This window comes from Serinus canaria, chromosome 4, assembly GCF_022539315.1.
Source record: "Serinus canaria isolate serCan28SL12 chromosome 4, serCan2020, whole genome shotgun sequence".
In the NCBI taxonomy this organism is placed as follows: domain Eukaryota; kingdom Metazoa; phylum Chordata; class Aves; order Passeriformes; family Fringillidae; genus Serinus; species Serinus canaria.
Genome location: NC_066317.1, coordinates 4579056 through 4599689, shown reverse-complemented (window position 1 = coordinate 4599689; position 20634 = coordinate 4579056). Strand labels below are relative to the sequence as shown.

The 20634-nt window shown below is 41.1% G+C and overlaps 2 protein-coding genes across 11 annotated transcripts in view; both read right to left on the bottom strand.

The window, feature by feature from the left end:
• Positions 1–4250: 4250 nt before the first annotated feature.
• On the bottom strand, positions 4251–11238 carry ADAD1 (adenosine deaminase domain containing 1). The gene is made up of 11 exons (XM_030239272.2): positions 10281–11238; positions 9209–9382; positions 8636–8803; positions 8054–8116; positions 7418–7540; positions 7171–7294; positions 6804–6974; positions 5780–6006; positions 5052–5289; positions 4528–4660; positions 4251–4396 (listed from the first exon to the last, which is right to left on the bottom strand). Exons 1-11 carry the CDS (start codon positions 10465–10467, stop codon positions 4283–4285), a joined length of 1722 nt encoding a protein of 573 aa, XP_030095132.1. The 5' UTR covers positions 10468–11238; the 3' UTR covers positions 4251–4282.
• Positions 11239–11366: 128 nt separating this feature from the next.
• The window catches only part of BLTP1 (bridge-like lipid transfer protein family member 1), an 86510-nt gene continuing 77242 nt past the window's right edge, over positions 11367–20634 (bottom strand). For 7 of the 10 annotated variants that reach the window (XM_030238759.2, XM_050973992.1, XM_050973993.1 and 4 more), the window contains 17 exons: positions 19494–19655; positions 19252–19391; positions 18885–19086; positions 18520–18723; positions 18225–18404; positions 17645–17782; positions 16916–17176; positions 16377–16527; positions 15939–16096; positions 15626–15818; positions 15209–15426; positions 14755–15006; positions 14007–14210; positions 13581–13775; positions 13023–13157; positions 12425–12590; positions 11367–12077 (listed from right to left, as the gene is read on the bottom strand). In XM_030238759.2, coding sequence (XP_030094619.2) covers positions 11861–12077; positions 12425–12590; positions 13023–13157; positions 13581–13775; positions 14007–14210; positions 14755–15006; positions 15209–15426; positions 15626–15818; positions 15939–16096; positions 16377–16527; positions 16916–17176; positions 17645–17782; positions 18225–18404; positions 18520–18723; positions 18885–19086; positions 19252–19391; positions 19494–19655 — 3176 coding nt within the window. In that variant the 3' untranslated portion in view covers positions 11367–11860. The remainder of the gene's footprint in view (positions 12078–12424; positions 12591–13022; positions 13158–13580; positions 13776–14006; positions 14211–14754; positions 15007–15208; positions 15427–15625; positions 15819–15938; positions 16097–16376; positions 16528–16915; positions 17177–17644; positions 17783–18224; positions 18405–18519; positions 18724–18884; positions 19087–19251; positions 19392–19493; positions 19656–20634) is intronic. The other 3 variants (XM_030238753.2, XM_050973988.1, XM_030238761.2) reach the window with 1 other exon arrangement.

The following is a 20634-nucleotide window of genomic DNA, read 5'->3' as shown; positions in this document are numbered from 1 at the left end:
GGACAGAAAAGATGAGAAAATAGGCAAGAAGCTTCTGCCTAAGAATTCTTTTTACCTTGGTAATCTTTGTAGAAAAATCCTTCTCTTTACACAGATTCCTTCTTACTCCAAAAATTCTTAAATGCAGCATGTAGAAACAGCATCACCCACAATACATGGCTTGGCAGACAAACCTCTTCCAGTTTCAGCTCAGACATTTCTCTGTGGGCAGTGTTGTGGCACTGCTGCTCCAGCTCTCAGCAACCAGAAAGAGGGCAAAGGAGCAGTTTTCATTAAACACAGTTCTCTTAATAAGGCTTTATTATTTCCTTAGGCACAAGAGCCCTCAGATTCAGCAGTTGGGTAAAACCTACCCTGGAGTCAGTCCATGCAGCTGGACATCCCACATGGAACAACCAAGACATTTCCTAAATCCCTAAACAGTAAGCATTAGATAAGGCAGGAACAGTCAAAATAGTTCAAAAGGCAGGAAAGGATGGTAAAGAGATACTCACCCATGAGGAAAAGCAGAAGCTGGAGCTAACTAACAATTTCACAAACACAAGCAGTGTGAAACTGTGTACACTTTTTGTGGCATTTGGTCTGCACAAAATGCTTTGGAGTTGGGCTATTCTGAGACAGCTGCAGGTTTACAGACATGGAAAGAGGAGGTTTTGCATGTCCTGGCTCCAGTTTTGGGGATGACAACATCACACTTGCACAGTAGCCACAATCTGCTGTGGATTTTCAAACCATGTTCAGGTTGCCTTGCTCCCTTGTGCAGCACCTCCACCAAGAAATTCAAGATGCTTTTTCAAAGAAATATTTGTATAAAGACTGCTGACACAAAGAGCTAGCTGAAGTGTGAGGAAGGTGCTTGCACTACATATAGTTGTATTTGTCAAATCTACATCTAATTATAGGTATGTCCACATTCTTAAACAGCATCTGCAGGACCAGCTCCTGTATTGGCCCAAGCTTTAAAAGATGTCTTTAGAGAACAAAGGTGTTGTTAAAAGCATCTGGAAACACAAGGTGAACTTCACTAGACACACCTTCCCCCGCTATGCTGTACAAAAACCACAAAACCCCTAAAATGAGTTATCAAAATTTATTTCCTGAGCTGCCTTCTCCTGCTTGATTGCACAGCTGTAGTATCAAATTAAGCTGTTTGATACGTGCCATGAAATGCTTGTGACACGACAGGGGTGTACGCATATGTGGGATGTGACATTTATGTGACATGCATCTGAACATATGAACTCAGAGATGCGGGGTGACATGATATGATGGATGACATTATACAGTGGATTAGTCCTGCCGCAAGCAGAGGCAAAAACAGCTGTGGGTTTGTTTTTGCCCCAAAACCCAGGAGCACATGGCAGGTAAAGCAGAAAGATAGGGAAACACAATTTGCACCTGAAGGGGATTTGATTTCTGGGTGAGAACAGTCTGTAATGTTGAACTGTGTAATACTTTAAGTATTGTGTGTACATCTAGGATAGACAGAACCCACAGTGATGGACCAAAGTAACTCAGCCAACATCTTGGAGGAAGAGCCATTGGCTATGGAAATGAGACCTGTGTTCCTACGTAAGAAGGAAGAATAATGTTCTGGTTCCATCCAAACTTCCAGGGTTGTTTCTGCAGCATCCAGAAGTGTGCACAGCCAAAACACAGAGCTCATTCTGTACCACTGCACATCGTTACCAGGGATGGAGGAAAAGGATCCTCTTCCAGGGAACATTTCCTTCTGGTTCAGAAAATGGTGGAGGGAACTGTCCACTATGGTCTATTATTGGGGTTTTTTCACCCCTTGTGAACGACTGCTGTTTCCAGTAAATTGTTCTTATCTCAACTCCACAGCCTTTGCCTTTCTGTCCCCAATCGTCTACTCCATCCCACTGCAGAAGGGAGGTGAAGGGAGAAGCATGGAAGTACAGAGAGCAGCATGTGGTTTGGAGTCTCAGTGGGGGTACAGAATTGGAAGTACCATTCCTCAAAGTCATCGTGTGTCACTCCAGCTGTGTGAGTCAGGTAGAGCTCCATGAATTGGAAAGCACATACCCCCCACAACACCACACTCCATACCCATGTGTACATCCATGTGTTCTTCTCCCCTAGAGCTCAGCTGTTCTCAAGCAGGGAGGGGAGAGGCTGAGCTCTGCCACAGGCTGCTGCTGCTGGTACTCACCTGCCTGTGTCTGCTCTGTGCCACATCTGTGCAGGGCACACTTGCTCCGTGTGCATGGACCTGCTGGGAATACAGCTTCAGCCTTAGCACTGGAACTGCAGCACCCTTGCCTCTCTCAAGCTTGTAGGATCATACATGTAGGAATTACTGAAGTAGCCAAGGAAAACGTGAACACGTCTCCATGCTTCCATTTACTAGCTTAGTGCATGCCGCATATGCTGCTACTTAATCAAAGGAACAATCCAGGTAAAAGAACTGGATCTACACTGGTGCCATCAAGTTATTGCTCAAGGACACAGCGATCACGTCCAGCCAAACACATCCTTTTCACTAACAAACATCTCTCTTCCTGAGGCAGCACCTAAGTCCCATGGAAATTTCAGTTTGCTGTTCAATTAATAAAACGGCTGAAGCGCACAATCAGTACTTGTACGTATTTAAGGATTCTGAATCAATTACATCAAACACCTTTGCTGCCAATATCTCAGCAGAAGACCTGGTCTACACAAAAAACAATCCAGGAGTGTGTAGAATGCAAACGCGTGTGGTATGCTGTGTGTATGTCAGATTTGACAGGTATACCACTTCCCAGCATCTGCATGGAGGTATAGCTAATGCTATTGTCAAGGACATTTATTGAACTTTTAACACACCTACAAAAAGGCAACACTGTACTCTAGCCTGGAATATGACAGCATTCCCAAGCATTCTTAGAAAACATTCCATGGAACAAGCAGTCTGTCGATCATGTTCCACAATAAACCAAAACACCACCACACAACCCAAAAAGTTAAGGGACAATAATAGAAAACAAGAGAGCACATCAGCCAAAAAAAGGTCGAGGACCAAGCAGTAACAAGTCAGCAAGTTTCAACAACTTGTGAATCAGCATAAGATCATCCCAACAGAAGACTCTATGTATTAGCTGGAAGAACAGATTAAGGAGAGGAACAAACACCAGGAGGAAGAACTTCTTTGAGAATCCTCTAATACTAAGAAGGTGAAACATGACAACCACCACACTAACTATTCCACATGTATGAGAACACTGTGTAACACCCCCCACCCTTGCATGATTTACAGGAATCACAAACATAATCCAGGTGTACTGTATAGCTTGAACACAACACTGTTCACAACACCACGCCAACTCCAAACATGGCACTTAACAACACCTACCCAATGCTACCATGTTCTTACCATGACGTGCAAGGAAGTCAATTCCCTTGTGGCAGGCACTATTTTCCAGGTTACTGTGTATGCAGACAATTTCACTAGGACTTGTCAGTGCAGTGATGAAGTCATCTTCAGTGCAGGAGTCCAACTCATCCATAAGCATTAACATTGATGGGGTTTGAGGCAAACCACAAAAAAACCTTGGTTTTGGAGACTTTTGTACTATATTGCATTATTTTCTGAATTACAGCTTTGACACCTGCATAATGCTTTAAACCCACTACCAGAATCAGTAATTGTCACAAAACAGTTGAGTAACAGCTGCTCATTCCAGGTTTCACATTTGGAAGTACAAAAATTATTATTTAACTCTTCTAGCACAAACAACATAAACTATATGCCAGTTGGCAGACTGACACTAAACAAAACTCACAGCAAAGGATGAATGACTACAGATAAGCACAGATTGTCCATTTTTTTTTTTTTTCCCTGGAAGACCTCATGTTAGTATGCCTTTTTTCTAAAGAAATACAGCTTTTACTATTATTTTCTTTTCTTTTCTAAAGTTGTAAGAAAGGGAGGAAAAAGAAGAATTCAATACACAGAAATCCTGAAACTATCAGGAAAAAAAAACTGTTAATTCCACAGGGTGGAGATTTGTAGGAGTCAGGGTCAGTGAGATGAAATGAGGTGGCACTGGGGGGCAAAGCAGAACAAAGCTGTTGGATACTCCTACCTATGAGAAAACATCAATTATGGAAAAAAACCGAACTATTACAGGTGGTTTAATAACTGCAATTAAACTTACAAGAAGCAGTTCTGGAACTGTTTTCTTCCTGTAACTACAAACTTAAAAGTTGAACGTTTTACTACTGAGAACTCTATTTACTGAAACAGATCATTCAAACTGATTTGACATTTAATCCACCTCCATTAATCACTGAACTGTTCAATATGCGGAGACTTCACAATCCATGATCCGTAACTGTGCTGCTCTAAGTAGCTCTGCAGCAAGCTTTTAGCTTCTTGGTACAACTGAGATTTAATCTAAAAGAAGAAAAAAAGAAAAACCTTGTAAAACCTCAAGAATTTCGGTTACAGAGATCTGAGTTCTCTACCACCAATACGTGATAAGCACAAACACTGGAAAAACGATACCTCTCCCTGTGTCAGCTCACCTTTGCCTCATGGTATGTTGGAAACTGGAGCAGGTCGGCCCGTCCTGCTTCCCTGGCGAGCATCCTGAAGCGGCTGAACATGGCGGCCTTGCACAGGCGGCTGGCCAGGCAGGTGCCGCTGCGGAACGGGGAGCTGTGGGCAGAGCGGGGAAATGGGGATGGAACTCGGGAACAAACTCACTACATGGAGATGCTCTGAGCTTTACAGGGGTTTTCCCCTCCCTCCTAACCACTTGGTGAATGCCATCGTGCTGGAATCCATCTCAACTGGAATCCCAATTAGTTTCATGCATTGTGAAAGGTAAAACATTTTCACTATTACAGGCAATTCCCACTGAGAGAACTGTTTTGTTTGGTGTCTTGGTAATCTCACTGTGAGCTTACAAGATCTCTAAAACTTCACCTCATCACAGGATGCTTGCAGCTAGCACAGGAAAGAATTTCTCTCATAGCTTAAAAAACTGAATACTCCAATAAACCAGCACAAACCCATTATATCCAACAAAATGAAGATAAATGCTGACCTTTCAGTGGTTTTCCCACTTAATCCATCCACAACCTCCAGGGATGCATCTGAAAATGTCCAATTCAAACTAAGTGACCACTGGTTCAAATCTGTTTGGATTGGCAGTGCAGCTTTCACCAAGTAAATATGAGATCTGTTGACCAGGTAATGCACAGGAAGCTTTGAAATAAGTTCATCATCAAGACGCTGCTTTATGGTTATGTCCAGTCCTTTTGTATCCCTACAACTTCCATTTCCTAGGAAACAGGAAAAGATCAGCCACATGCAAGTACATCAAATGAAATTGTTAAAGTGCGGCTATTTTTGCATTCTTAACCCATTATAGTAATTTTTTCACATAAAATTCACATTTGTAAAGATCAGTTCCAATATTCAATAGACAGAACAAAAATTATTTCCCACTTCCTTCTCCAGAGGCACCACTATTTTCACTGGAAAATGTTTTCTTTTTTGAACCACTGTTTTTCACCAACTCTATGTTCCCTGCTAAAAGAGAATTTCAACCCTCAGACTACAAAATATGTTGAGGAGTTTGCCCACATTACCTCACTTCCAACAGCATTTCTGACTGCCTACCAAATAAATTCACTTTAGTCCACTGCATCTCAAGGAACACTTCTATAATTCTTCAAAGTATTTTAGGTTTAGTTCATGCTTTATAAAATGCAATCAAATTGGAATACAGAAACAGACAAACCCACCGTGTGGAATTTGCACTGAACATACCCACGAGAATGTTGCTGATGTACACGGGTTCGATGAAGTGGCTCAGCAAGGCTCCCTGGAGACCAACCACCTCCCACTTGGTCAGTTTGTCACCAGCTGACATGCTGCTCACTCTGACAGTCTTGGGGGGACAGCAAACAGCCAGGTAAATCCTGCCTTCTAAGGCAACATGCAGACTCAGCTCTTCGCTGGCTTCGTAAGCAGAGATAGACTGGGGACCGAGATGCCTACGGCAGGACAGGAGAATGGATTTCAGCGAGCAAGCACTCTGATCAGAGATTGCAGCAAGTGATACCTAAGGCTGTTTCTGACAAAAAAATAATCAGTAGATCTAGGCCACGTATTATCTCCACATCTGTAATCCTTAAAAACACCAGACTAGCTGCTCAAGTGCCTAGAACACTGAAATCAGTACTTAAATAGGAAATAGCCACTCAAGCTAATCTTAGCACTGGTCTAATTCTAATGCACACACTAAAAACAAATCAGCTGCAAACAAGCTGTCACTTCTTGTCTACTCACACTCTAACAAACGTTACTTGTGAAAAAACAGCTCTAAGGTTCTTAAAATCTCCTTTAAAAAGTAACTCAAATTGTGGTTCAAAATATTTAAGTAATTAGACACAACACCTAAGAGAGACAAACCAGTGGCTTTTCTGAAGCAAGAGTTTTTTCCTTTAGTTACAAGGGGTAAGACACCAAGCAGAGCCTTTGGTTTCAATGCAAGGCTTTTTGTACTCCAATCTTGTAGTGCATACAACGGCATTAAGTCATTACATCCACTTGCTCAGTGGTTAAATTAATGATTTAATAGAATTTTAATAACATCTTGAGATAGGGGGTAATAGGTTATTGTCTGTAATAAACAAAACGAAGAAACTTCTATAACCCATATAGAAATTTTCTGTATCATCGTATTGAGCTGTAATGCATATATATCACAACTACCCTGTTCATTAACATTCCCAAAACAAGACTAAAAACTCATCTTCCACTCTAACTCAGGAAATGACACAGTACTTACACCTCTGATTTTAACTGAGCAGTTCCTTTTGGAAGCTGGTTCATGTAGAGAGAGAGAGTTATGTTTTGCTTTAAGGTGAGCAGCTTCGAGCCTGGTGCTGTGCAAAATATGGATCTCTCTGCCTTGGCTGGATTTTTGTTATAGAACAGCAAAAGATGCCTGTACAAATATCTAAAATAAAAATAAATTATGTATTTTACATTAAATACTTTATATTTAATAAATTATATATGGTGTATTTATATATAATCTAGATACATGTTTACATTATTATTTATTATTTGTTTACATGACTACAGCATACAAGTGCAGAAATGAAACTGACACCAACTGGCGGCAAGGGAAGGATTTGCAGAGACATTCCCACCTGAGCAGGGAACGCCTGGCAGTGACAATGGCATGGCTGTCGTGCAAGAGCCTCCCACAGGACTCGAAGCGCCGGCTGTAGTTGCATTCTCCTGTCCCCAGAGCCACCACCTCATGCTGCCCACCTGAAACCAGAGATGGTGGGGGGTTCACCTCACCTGGCTGCCCACCAAGCTGCTACCAAGCTCTCAGTGCTTCATGGGAGCAGGTTTCCCCCTCCCCAAAGCTCCCAATGTAACCAGACTTGCCCTTTTCAATGATGAAGGCAGCCAGGGAACTGCCACAGCTTTGGTACTCAGGGTGTTGGGTAGTCAGGCGGTTAAACACTTCCTCAAGCATTTGTGAGAGCTTTTGATAGGTATGTTCTCCTCCTAAATGGAAAAATAGGAGCCATCAAGACATAAATTTGCAGGTACCAGAAAAAGCAGACACGAGCAACTCGCCAAATTATAACCCTGAACACACAGTAAAAGCACAATCACATGTACTTTCAGGATTCTGAAGATCCTCAGAATTAAAAAAAGCTCAAGAAAACCCAAATACTTGATGCTTTTATCATCCATTACAGTAACAACAGATATAGCCCAAGTTGGATCACATACTGCACACTAGCTCAACTAAGGACAGAGAATATTGTTTCTATATCTATCACCTGGACTGGTGACAGAAATTCAAGCAATTTACTGAATTCAAGCAATTTACTGAAAATGTGTCCTTCTGTAGAACCGACCTCGCAATACTAGTTCTTACAGCCTTCAAATATGTTTAAAACAATACTAACAACATAGAGAACACTAAATGCATTAAAAGATGAGAAATTTTTAAAAAGAAACCACTTGCTGTACAATTTGAATCAACAGAGGAAAGACAAGACTATTCCTTACCAGTCCTTGAAACACAAGCAGAGTTTCCTGGAGGTCGGGGCTCAGCAGGAACACAGGGAAAAGCTAAGAATTTAAGAACATTTTGAAGTGGGCTGGACATGATAAATCTAAACATGAATCTCACACTATGTGCAGCAAATCAAACTTCCTAATTCTCTATGAGCTTTCTCTTCTGATTTTGAAGTCCCTGCAAGCTTAGAATGATTCAGACAGCAAAACTCAAGATAAAACATTATGGCAACTGAACTCTGTTGAAAGCAGTATCTCAGTGGGGAACCCGTTTAATCATAAAAATTCGAACCCACTTGAGATGTACTTCTTGTTGCTGCACCTAGTGAGTAGCAAATCAAATGCAATGAATTAATTCCTTCAGTATTCCTGGTATCAGCTGATGCCACTCTTAATACACAAATGACAAAAATAAAGAACAGTTTCAGAACCAAACTACAGATTTGCCCCAAGGATTCAAAAAACTTGAGAGAGGCCAATACTGCAGCATTTAATAAAACCACAGATGCTTTGCATAGGACACTGTTAAGCCAAGCATTTCAAGTTCTAATTAGGCATTGCTACAATATTTACCTGAATCTTCAAAAGACTTCACCCCTGAATTCTCCAAGTTAAGTAGCTCAGCAAGAGCCAGTTTGGCTGCATTTAATTTGGATTCCTTCTTGTTCTTTCCCAGCCCAGTCTTGTAGCAAACACCATTTATCACAGCACAAAAGGCAAAATAGGGCCTTATGACATCGCCTTTACAGGAGAAGAAAAAAGCAAATGCAATCAGTGAAATTATTTTAAGACACTTCATCCATAGCTTTATGCCCCTATACTAATTCCTAAAACAAATACAAGACAAAAAGACAATTCTGGCAAAGTAAAACCCTCACCCTTAACCTCCCCAAAAATTCACTTCATGCACCCTTCACTCAAGTTCTGTTAACAGCCATAATTAAAGCCAATTGACCTGATTGATTTCTGTAGCACCTCATAATGAGAAACAGCTGTGGAGGAAAGGAAAAGCCAGCAAAAACCCAACACATGTGCGGGTAGTGCAATCAACAGTAACGAGGTTTAGCTGCACCAGGACCAGCAAATCAACTCAGGTACTCTCAAGGATAAGCAAATACCACTTTATTTGGTAGCAGAAGTGTTTACCTGCCACGCTCGTTTCTTTCAATTCAAGCTGCAGGTGGTGTGTTTTGGCAAACAGATGCAAGGCAGATACTGAGTTTATTACTCCCTGTTTGTATCTTTCAATCAAATCCAGGTCTCTCTGTGAGGGAAAGGCTGAAAATGTGGTGATGTCGGCTCCTTTAGAAAGAAAAGGTCCTTAAACAAAATTAAGGAGAGAACTGAACACACTCTCTGAAAACCTGCTTACCATAAACGCTTTTCAGATGCTTCTTAAAAAAGCAACCCAAAATTTACCATAGAGCATTACTGCTTTGTACTGAACCCTACATTAGCAACAAGAGCAATTCCAAAACAGTGTGTGCATCCTCTTTTACAAGCACCAAACCTTTTACTGTAGAAAATGCCATGAATCTCTGAATATAGACAAATATACTACAAAAAAAAAAAAAAAAAAAAAAAAAAAAAAAAAAAAAAACACAACCAAAAACCACATATCCCACTCCCCTCTCTTGTAAACCAACAATCAAACCAAAGTTGCTGATGGCAGATACCAAACAGTGGAACCTGTGTTTTTTCCACACAAAGCTGGGCAGCACTGAGACTCTTTGTTTTACGACACTAGTTTCAGCAACCACAGGATGGATGAAATGATCAGCTTCAGGGGTGTGATACACCCAAGCACAACCACTTCCCAGCCAACAAGAAATCCTCGCTTTTAAGAGTCTTAACAGGTGCCTTCACCACAATACAACTAGTCAAAGCAATTCAAAATACATCCTGGGACATCTCAAACTAGAGTTAAAATCCTTCACAATGTTATTTATGAAAATTCATGCAGCAGAACATATTCTATATTTTGTCACTTTACAGTATTTTTTAACTTGAACTTTTAAGTAGGTACTGCTGCAGAATACATATGCCACACCACAACAAATTGCTAAAAAACTCCCAGCACAAAAAGACTTCAGAAGAGGAGGGACAAGTTTAAGGAGATGCCAAAGAAGTCATGTAAGAAAATACAGCAATAAGAAAAAGCAAAGTTACTTTCAATAGCCTTAACAGCTAATGCCGGTGTATAAACTGCAAACTATACCTGGATTTTTCATCACCCCTGGTTCACTCCACATCATACAAGGTGGAGGATTCAGCCTTGCAGTCACAGGCTCGGAGAGATCCTTTGAAACTGGCTGTCTGAGAACCTCGGGGAGCAAAATCTTCTCAGGCGCGGGGTCGAAGGCGAACACTGCCGCACCCTCAAAGCAGCCATTGCTGCTCGCCATTTCCGACCGACCTAAGGAAACTTAACTCACTAACGCTGCCCGTAGCAAAAACACCCTGCAAAAAACCCAGCACTTCTCCTGCTCAAAGCTATTTCACAGGAACATCAAGAACAACTCGCCCAGGGCCGGGGGAGTGCCCAGACCCGCGTCCTTCCCCACACGGCGGCCCCTTCTCCCTTTCCTCAGACCGCCTTCCCTGCTCCTCCAAGGACGCACCTCAAGCCAACACCCCTGAGGGAATGAGGCGAACTAAAGCAGCAAACTGACCCCTCTCAAGTTTCCAAGGCAAGCCAGCGCTCCAGATGGAAGGTTTGGTACCTGCACCTGCTGTCCTGGTCCTGCTGTGGAGGGTTCCTCAGCGCTCACACCCCGAGGGCAGGCGGAGCGGCCCTGAGGGCACACGAAAATGGAGGTGCCGGGGAGCTGCCGGCCGGCCGCCCTGAGGCGATGGCCTCCGAGAGCCGGGCAGCGATCCCACCTCAGCCGGCCGAGGGCGGCCCCTCACAGCCCTTCCCGCCCTCTGGTGAGGGGCGCGGCCGAGGCGCGAAGCCGCAGCTGTGGCTGAGGGAGCGGCTGAGGGAGCGAGGCCGCCACTCAGTTTTGCTCCTGTGCTGCCGGGCTCGGCTTTAATAGCGCTTCCCAGCCACCTGCTCGCCTTCCCGGGCCGCTCCCGCCGGGCAAGGGCGGCACCCGAAGCCGCCACAGCCGTCAGGGATCGGGAGCGGCTCCTCCACCCCGCCGTGTCCGCGCTTCTCGGTCGGGGTGGCGCTTCCCGCCTTCGGCTGCTTCCCGAGCTGCCGGCCTCTGGGCTTGACCTCACTTCAAATCACAGTCTGCCAAATTACACTTTAAACACTCTTCTCGTTGCTCAGCTTCCTTGATCGATGCAAATAAAAAGGTCCTGTACAGTAGTTAAATTTTATTACAAGTGTAATAAACTTCATGATTTTTAGCACTAAGGCAATCACAGTTTCATAAGTTATATATATATATAATTTACACCAGTCTACATTGACAAATCAATTACTGGTCACATCAACGAGGGGTTTGTGTTATGGCAAGTAAAATTTTAAGAAAATTCACAGTTAATCTGCAAGTATTGTAAAGATGCAGGATCATATTGCACATCATAAAATGGGACGCTGAGGAGCAGATTTACAGTGTTCCAGCTATTCCTTCACAGAATATACATTGGTCATCATCATCATCATCATGCAATAACTTCAAATACAGAATGGTATCAAGTACCACAGTAAACAGTTACTCACAATGTAAGTTTTAAATAGAGTAGCAAAAAGCTGTTAGGTTTCTCTTTAAACCATATTTAAGTTCTTAAAGTATAATAAAACACTTTGATAAAATCAAATGGAGTTAGGGTTGTCACATTGTACTTTTAATATTCTTCTTTGTCTTTTCCTTTCTTTTCCTTTTCATCTTGTAGTGCAGTACCAAGTTTCTTTATAAGGACTGACAAAACTTTGTCCAAAGGATCCATGACACCACGCTGCAGCCACTTAGGGATAGTAGTCCTTGCATGGTGAAAGCCCAGCTTTTGGAGGATGTAGTCAACACCAACAGGATCAATTTTTCTCCCAGTCCAGGATATTAATCTAAAAAAGTAATAAATAGAAGACTCAGTTTCAAATATATAAATACAGAAAAGAGGCATTTGTATATTAAAAAAAAAATCATTTTTCCCCAGTTTTACTCGTGACCAACTTAAATCTAACAGGCATTGTTTTGAACTTGATTTAGAAAGCTCAAGATGATCAAAGGAACATCCTCTCAAAGGAAGAGGATGTTTAAGGAGGTGAAAAACCTGGCTGAAATTGGTGAGTTTAAAGTTTACTGTATCCTAATTCAGAAGAGCCTCCAACAATGCCTTTAATCTGCATAATTTCTCACCCAGAAGTTAATGCACAGCCAAAGAGACTGCAGGTATAAAGGTGTTTGTTACCTGAGCGTGGGTTCCAAATGCCAAGTATTGCACATAAACTCCCTCCAGTCAACTGTAGTGTAGGTAATGCTTTCCTCTGCCTCTTTATCAGTGGAGCTGTCCTCAAGGACACCAACAGAGTTCTTCTGCCCTGGACGAGCAGCCAGAATGCGAGGAGGAAAAATTGCTGCAAAGGGAAGAGAAGGAAAACACCAGTCAGCCACAAGCAGCTCACTTGGATTATTTTTGTACACAGTTTAAATAAAACAAAAGCACAAGTCTCAACAAGAAGAGAACCACCTCATGTTTCCAGATTTTCTGCAGAAGGCCACCTATTGCTCAAGAATGAACATGCCAAATTTGAATGCTGCAAGTGAACATTAGAAATGTAGAAAAGCAAATCATTCTGAAATCAGAAAAATGCATGTCTTGAGAGGACTCCACTGATGAAAGGATTGCAATAACAAGAATAAAGCTTTCTGAAAGTTTTTGTCACAAGTTAAACACCAACTGTCAAAATAGGAGCATGATTATGATTTAGAGCATTTAATAAATACAGTCAAATAGTCTGACAACTGCAGATTGTCGGACAAGTGCTACTTCATGAACAACAACTCACCTTTTTCTTTTTCTTTTAGATAAGCAGACACCAAGTCATGCAGAAACATGATCAGTTCAGCATCCATGGTCACACAGATGTGGTCTGTAAATTCAGTTACCACACTGCATTCCACCTTTGGTTTAACACTTGTATCTACAGCCAGATAAAAATAGTGTCAATACACTTACAAGTATATACAGTAAATCTAAAAGTAAAAAGAATTTGAAGACAAATAATTTGAAAATAATATTTTTCACTGAACCAGCAACTCTTGAGAGGAAGGACCACAGTTCACATTTTAATAAATATAAGTAAACCAAGCCTGTGAAAACAGCCAGTGCAGCTGAAATGTTAATATTAATTTCTTGGGTTTTTTTCCTACAGCAACCCAGTCTCTGCACTAGATCTTCACTCTCTCAAAATAATTCCCTCTAAATTTTACTACAAAATGGTTCTTGCAAATCTGCAAGAATTCTCATATTAAACCCTCTTATCAGCACACTACCTTTGCCTTTAATTCCTGATTTGTGAGAAATAGTTTTTCAGCACGAGAAAGCAAATTATGTTTTACTGCACCTTGTAATGAAGGCTCTTGGGGCTCTTGAACATGAATAGATTTAAAATCCAGCTGCATCCTTGGCAATGCAAAGATGGTTTCAGTTTCATGGTTGTAACTGGAGCCACCCCTGAAGCCACTTAACAAGCTTGAGCTTTTCACTGTTGTGCTGCTCTCTGGATTGTTGGCATCAACATTCCGTAGGAGGTTCAACTCTACAGGAACAATGGGAGATGTTAAATCATGACAAGGCAAAAGAGTTAAGGAAAGTCACTTGTAAAACTGCTGCTGTAAGATTATTGATAAGATTTTTCTCTTCTGCTCCCAAAAGTGTGGCTAGAAAAGGTCAATCAAATTTGTTGCTTATACACTTGAGATGTAGCAGCTTTTTGACAGCTCCATCTGCAAGCAGACCAATCCCCAGACTGAAAGAACCTGACTCTAACCTTCATTCCTCGTGGCTGTCACATAATTGAACCACTCCTTCACACTGGCAACTCCGTGGGGGGGGTTTTCGTGGCGGCGCCGCGTTATCTTGGTGATGGTGGCCATGGGGCTTTCCAGGGCCCCACAGGGCTTGGTGACCATGGTGTTATGGCCCAAATGAAAGTCCAGGGTTTGAACAATGTACGTGGAGTGTTCGCTGGTACCTGCATTGAAGATGTGGACAGTGTGGGTAGGAGAGGAAAAAAAGTAAAAGCAGCTTAGTGAGGGTAGTGGAATTTTCTCTCATTCTCCTACAGGTATTTAATATGACTTGTTAGTGTGCCAGTGGTATAAAACCTGGTATAAAGCTTGAAAACAACAGAAAAATTATTGTTTGTCTACAAACAATAAAACTTCACAATATTAAGACCAATATAAGCAATATGATCATCAGAATTCATCATACAGCTAGGAAGGACTACACAAATACACACAAACACAATTAAAAAGTCAGCCAATCCACTTGATAGGCTCATTATCAGGGACATATCCAGTACATTTGAAAATGTACTTTATTCCACAGATAAAACAAATTGTGGTAAAGAAGTGGGGGGAACAGATTATCTTTAGGTAAGTGTATATTTTTGGGAAATATTCTTGATTCAAAACAAGAAAACAAATTTTTCTTTGATTTATTCTTATGTAATAATACATTATTAAAAACTCATTTAAAGAAATTTAGAGGAATGAGTAAACAGTTTAAATTACCATCTTCCAAAACTTTCTGGGCTTCTGTCCAAAATGCAATATTGGGTTCTTCCAGGTGAAATAAGGCCCACGATTTTGAGCGGAAATTAGGTCCATGAAAACAAGCCAGGGTCATATGGTTCCCATGCAGGCTCATGGATCCTCCAAACTGCATCCCATCTTCAGGCAGTGGCATCTGGAACAGGGATATGTGGCACCCAGATACCACCTTCAGAACTCCTGGCCAGTGGCGATGATGGGCTGCATCCAACACTGCAGAGCAAACAGGAACAACAAACCTCAGGCAAGACGAAGAAAAAACTGCTGGCATATTTAAATTCTTAGTAAAAATTGGAATTATGAGTGATATTTTCTTCTCTGTTTCACTGACACTGTCTCCTAGGTAATTTTTGCAATTAAAACATTTGCACTGGCAATCATATTTTTTGGTAGCATATTTTTTAGTAGCACCTACATTGCTCGTGTGAGGTCCTCTCCAAGTTGTTTGCCACTGTCTTGGGAGGGAGGTAAGGAACAGGTCCCCACGTGGACAGAGCTCGCTTGCTTGTATCAAACTGCTGAGTGAAGAACTCCTGGAGTTTCATTCCTATTTTTATCAGGTCTGGTGTAGTCGACCTTGAAATCATCACTTGGAAGATATCCCATTTCAAGTCCCCATGGACAAATATCTCACTAGATATTAAAAATAGCAAGAAAATCAGCAGTTAATATATTCCCTACTGACAATTAAAAAAAACCCAAACTATCAAAACCAAACAACTGCAACAATGAACTCTTTGCATTCTAGCAGACACACTTCTGGTTAGTTTTGGACAGAAAACATTTGACATTATCAAACATCATACATTTTAACCACATAAAATATTATTACCTTTTATCAGTCATGCTGGAATCCAGATTATTATACAGATTAATTTTCCATTCATCCTGCAGTTTAAGATCAGCATTACTGAAGATTCCCATTAGGATACTGGATCCCATGTAGTCAACACGTGCTTCAGTAGAACCCATAGTAATTTCAATCTTATGATTGGGCTGTTGGTTTGGGTGTTCAGAAATATGAGCTGAAATAGAACCAAAGCAATCGAGAAATACAGAATTAAAGAGATGAAAATCAGTTTTTCCAGTGATATCACCTTTATTGACTGAAGCACATGCCAACAGCAGGAGGCTTTCCAACTTACCCACCATCTCCAAGGTGTTAACATCTATGGTACCTCCAACAACTCCCCCTCTGGAGTCCAGCTGGGATCTTCCCAAGCCCACAGACATGCTGATTTCCCGATCTCTGCTACTGCCCACAGACAGACGGCCCTGACTTTTCAAACCACTGGTGGTCCACCTAGAATAGAGGTGAAAATAGACAACTTTCCAGGCTGCCAAAAGAGGAACTGAGTATCATCTACTAGAAAGCAATAAATAAGGCGGTTTAGGCATATGTGACTTCAGGATTAAGCAACTACAGTATTCATAAGGGGATTCTCAGTTCAAAACTGAAAAGGGGAGGGCTTTAAAGCTAAAAGGCAACAGACTGTTAACAGTCTGTGGGGAAAAAAAATTGGTGTTTTGCCCCCCAAAACATCACCAGCTGTAAAACATGCTTGACTGTATTTTCTACTTACGTAGTATTGCCCATTACATTGCTCATATTCATTTGAACATTTAATTGTTTTAGGTTCATAGCAAACACAACCAGTGTTTCCCATGGTGTTCCTTGCTGGCTGCCAGCTTTATTTGATTTATTAAATGGAGTTGATGTTTTTGAGAGAGTATCTAAAGAGAAAAAAAAAATAGACAAAACTGGAAATTATTCCACATGCTAGGAAAAAATGGCATTTTGAATATTACAAAAGGACTGACAAACACAATATTGACAAAGAGCACAAAATCATGAGAAAAGATAAGTGAGAACTAGAGGATTTGCAATATTCATTCCTTTAGCTGTCACAGAAATTGACTCATAGATAGGGAAATTTTATGGAAAATATGCTAAACAACTTTTGTTCATCCATTTTAGAATTTTTCCCTTCTCTAAGCTATTGATTCTACAGTGTCAGACACTGTGGAAAAGAATATTTTCCAAGCAGTAATGACATACTTCTTTCATACAACTGCTGGAAATACTTGGAAAAAAAAAATTTAGGAGTCATCATCTACTCACCTCTCTGAGGCACTGAGGAGTCAGACACGCTCCTGGACCTTGTGACAGCTGGAGACTTGAGGCTGTGAGATGCTGTCCCAGGTGACATACTGCTGCTGGCACTGTGCTCACTGAAAACATTGGGGGACTGTGCCATGTGAGTGAAGGAAGCTGACTGGCAGGGCTGCTCCCATGTCCTACAGTATGCTTTCCTTGAGGATTCAGGAGAAAGGTGCTGGCTCACTCCTTCAATTGAATCTGGTGTGCCAGGGCCTGATGCTACTGGAGAAAAAGCAGCACAGGAAGTAGAGAAAAACTATTTCATTTGTGTCTAACCATATCCTCACAAATACTAAGTAGTACTAAGAAATGAATGTATTTCATTTAACATAAGTCACAGTTTTCTACTGGCTTTGTTTATATATCATAGAACTATAGAATGGTTTGGGAAGGGATCTTAAATATCATCTGCTTCCAACCCTGCCATGGGTAGGGATGCCATTTATTAGACTGGGTTGCTCAAGGCCCCATCCAACCTGGCCCTGCAATATGCTCCTTAAATTATTATTTTATCACTTCTTCTGTCTAGGATCTCCTACAAAATGTCTCTGAGTGACTGCATATGGAATAAATCATAATACATTTACATCTATCAATGATATTATATGACAAGGGTAAAAAATGCTTATAAAATTCCTACTCTAACTCTTTATGTAACAAGTTGTTTTATGATGAGCAGCAGTCTTCTACCTGGCAGATTTATTGTCTGATCACCCAGGAAGAGCCTTCTGGCAATGCTTCTCCTGTACCAAGCCCTGGGAAAGGCCAGGATCTCACTGAGGCGGCGCATGTCGTATTTGAAAGAAGCAGATCCTATGTCACAGACAGCTGAAAAAGCACATGCACACAGTTGTAAATTCCCAGTAATAACAGGTTTTGGTAACCAAGTCATATTCTCCTTTACATAATAGAATCGTCTCTGCTGTCATGAAAACATAATTTTCCTGAGGTGTTGCCATTTCTTAAAGTCCAAATCTTAGATACAAATGCATTTCATAAAGACACAGTAGAACCCAAGAACACAGATTATGTTAAGCCCTGCTTGTGTTGGATATGCCTCAGACTCCTCACGGGAGGATTTTAATGGCAGATTAATCACAACCATCCTGCTGTTTTCCCAGTAAGTTAGGATTCCACGTTCAGGGGCAGGAAATAAGTAGACAGATCTTACAAAAGAAAAAAAAAAAAAAAAGCAGCTGCCAAGAGTCAAGTCCATCACTGGAACAGCAGTTCCCTAATTAGCTGGGATTAAAATGAAAGAAGCATTTACCAGATATGTTGATCAATGTGGTGTCTATCTTGCTGGTAGCTTTGCTTGCAGACTGACTCTCAAAAAAGGAGGAGCCTCCCGAACGCCTGATCCGTGACAGGCTGACTTTCACAAACTCCAGGTTGATGCTCAGGGAATCCTTCCGGCCAGTGACCGAAGTTGGCTCCTCATCCACGTTCCCTAGAAGCAGGAAGGAAACATTTTCATCTTCTGTGATCCCTTCAAATCTGCAGTGCAGAGACCCGTGCCACACTTGAATCATGTTCACAAAAGGAATCAAAACCTTGTTCCATACCCAAGGCTCCCGACCCAGGGGTTAGCACAGTGACAGCTGATTTTTGTTTTCCAGCTCCATAGGGGTGGAACACGTAAAGGGAGAAGTCAGACATGCAGGCAGTAAAGCTCAGGCCTGAAGAGCTGCTGCTGGAAGTCGTCAGATCCGACTGACTGCTGCTGTGCCTCGTCCTGCCCAGAGGGCTGCCAAGGCCAGGCGATGAACCTGGGGGCAAAAAATCACATTCTGAAAGCATTTCCAAACATGAAAAAATGCTTAATGTTAACAGCAGTATTAAACATATCAAATACACTTCAAATTATGCCCTCTATCAGCAATATAGCTTAAATATTCTGAATCAGAATCAACATTCACACATGTATTACCTGGTGCTCCAGATTTACTAGCTGAATTCTTTGAGCCACTCTGTGGAGTACTGCCACCAATGGACACACTTTCTGATGGGTATGTTGTGCCTAAAGTTTCCAGTTCTCCTCGGTTGGAAGAGAAAACAAGATCCAGGGAAGGCAACTTCAGCATACATTCGACTCTGGATACTGGCAAGCAGCTGAACTTGATTTGAGAGGGCTGGCAGGCAGAAAGAAAATAGAGCATTCAGAAGGGACACTTGATTCTTTACGAAGTTTTTTTAAAGAGCTTTTATTCCTTGAAAATCAAATTTAGAAGCATGGCTTGTTTAAAAGACAGTGACTAAAGCAAGTTACTACCCTGAATGTTGAGTTAAACGCTCACCTGGACTCGTACATAAACCACCACATCTACAGGGAAGGAGGAATATGCTGATGTTGAGGATGACACTAAGGATGTTGTGGACTCTTCCAAGGGATCTTGTAAATCAAACTGTCCCATGTCTTCATCCTGGGAACTAACAGCTTTTAACAAGTACAAGAACTCATTAGAAAGTGGAATTTGAAGGGAAAAGCAGCTCAATACCAAAAAAGCAGAGAGTGCTAGAACACAGCTATGCAACTGACCTGTGTAATTCCTTTCAATGGGTGTGATGGGAATGGTTTCAAGGGCTTTCTCCAGAAAGTCCAGGAGGCAGGGGCTGATCACCATCTCCTCTGGCAGTGACTGGAGTGCAACCCACGCGTAGAGTTTAGCAGTTTTCACTCCACCACTTCCTTTCCCTTTGGCTGCAACATTGAGAAGATACATTTGCCTAAGGTAAGACCACTGAGCAGTAACTGATAAACATTAGAAGACACTTCATAACTTATCAAGCTGTGCCCTCTAAGTTTTTCTATCATCTGAAGAGATCTAGATCAGGTCTGCTAGAAGAAATAAAGTAATTAAGTTTTCACTTTGCAAAAATAACCATTAGTCTGTAAGGCTTAATTGTAGTAATTCCATTGCTTGTGTTCTCAACCAAGCAGTCTGTTGTCATTGTCAACACCTCACTTTATAGAAAATAGCACTGAAAGCAAATACAGACCGTTCTTCTCCAAATACCCAGTGCAAAGTAACTACAGCCGACTGGAAATAAAAGTGGTATTAGGAAAAATAAATCAACAAGTCTGGAAAGCATGTCAGTTTAAAAATTCATCAAATGTCAGAAAAAATTCATCAAAAAATTAAATGGCAAGTCCTACAGCATTTAACAAAGAATGACTAAAGATTCTAAACCATAATTTTTGAAAGCTTGGAAAGTATAAACTAATAAAAAGGTTACTGTCTTGTAAATTTGTGGAAGAGGAATCTTCAATCCATGCTCATCAAAATATTAATGTGCAGAGAAGATATAAGTACCAGCTCACTTACTGTCTCTATGCAATATAGTTATTAAAATGAATATACATCAATTGAAACACAGATTTAAAATTCTCCAAGACAAATATAAAAATTAACTACTAAAACAGAGATTAAAATACTTTCATTTGTTGAAAAAAGAGAAAACACTGACTTCTCATTCTGTGCAAATTATTCTGTCTCTTGTCTCTGACTATGGTGTCTCATCTTACTTTTAGTGGAAACCAAAGACAATACAACAAGTTGGTCTCCATTCCAGAGGAAGAGTACTATTATAAAACAGTAGTATAAGCAACAATAGATGTGTTTCAAAACCATTCAGGACTATAAAATACTTATAGAAATAAAATGCATAAAGAAATAAAG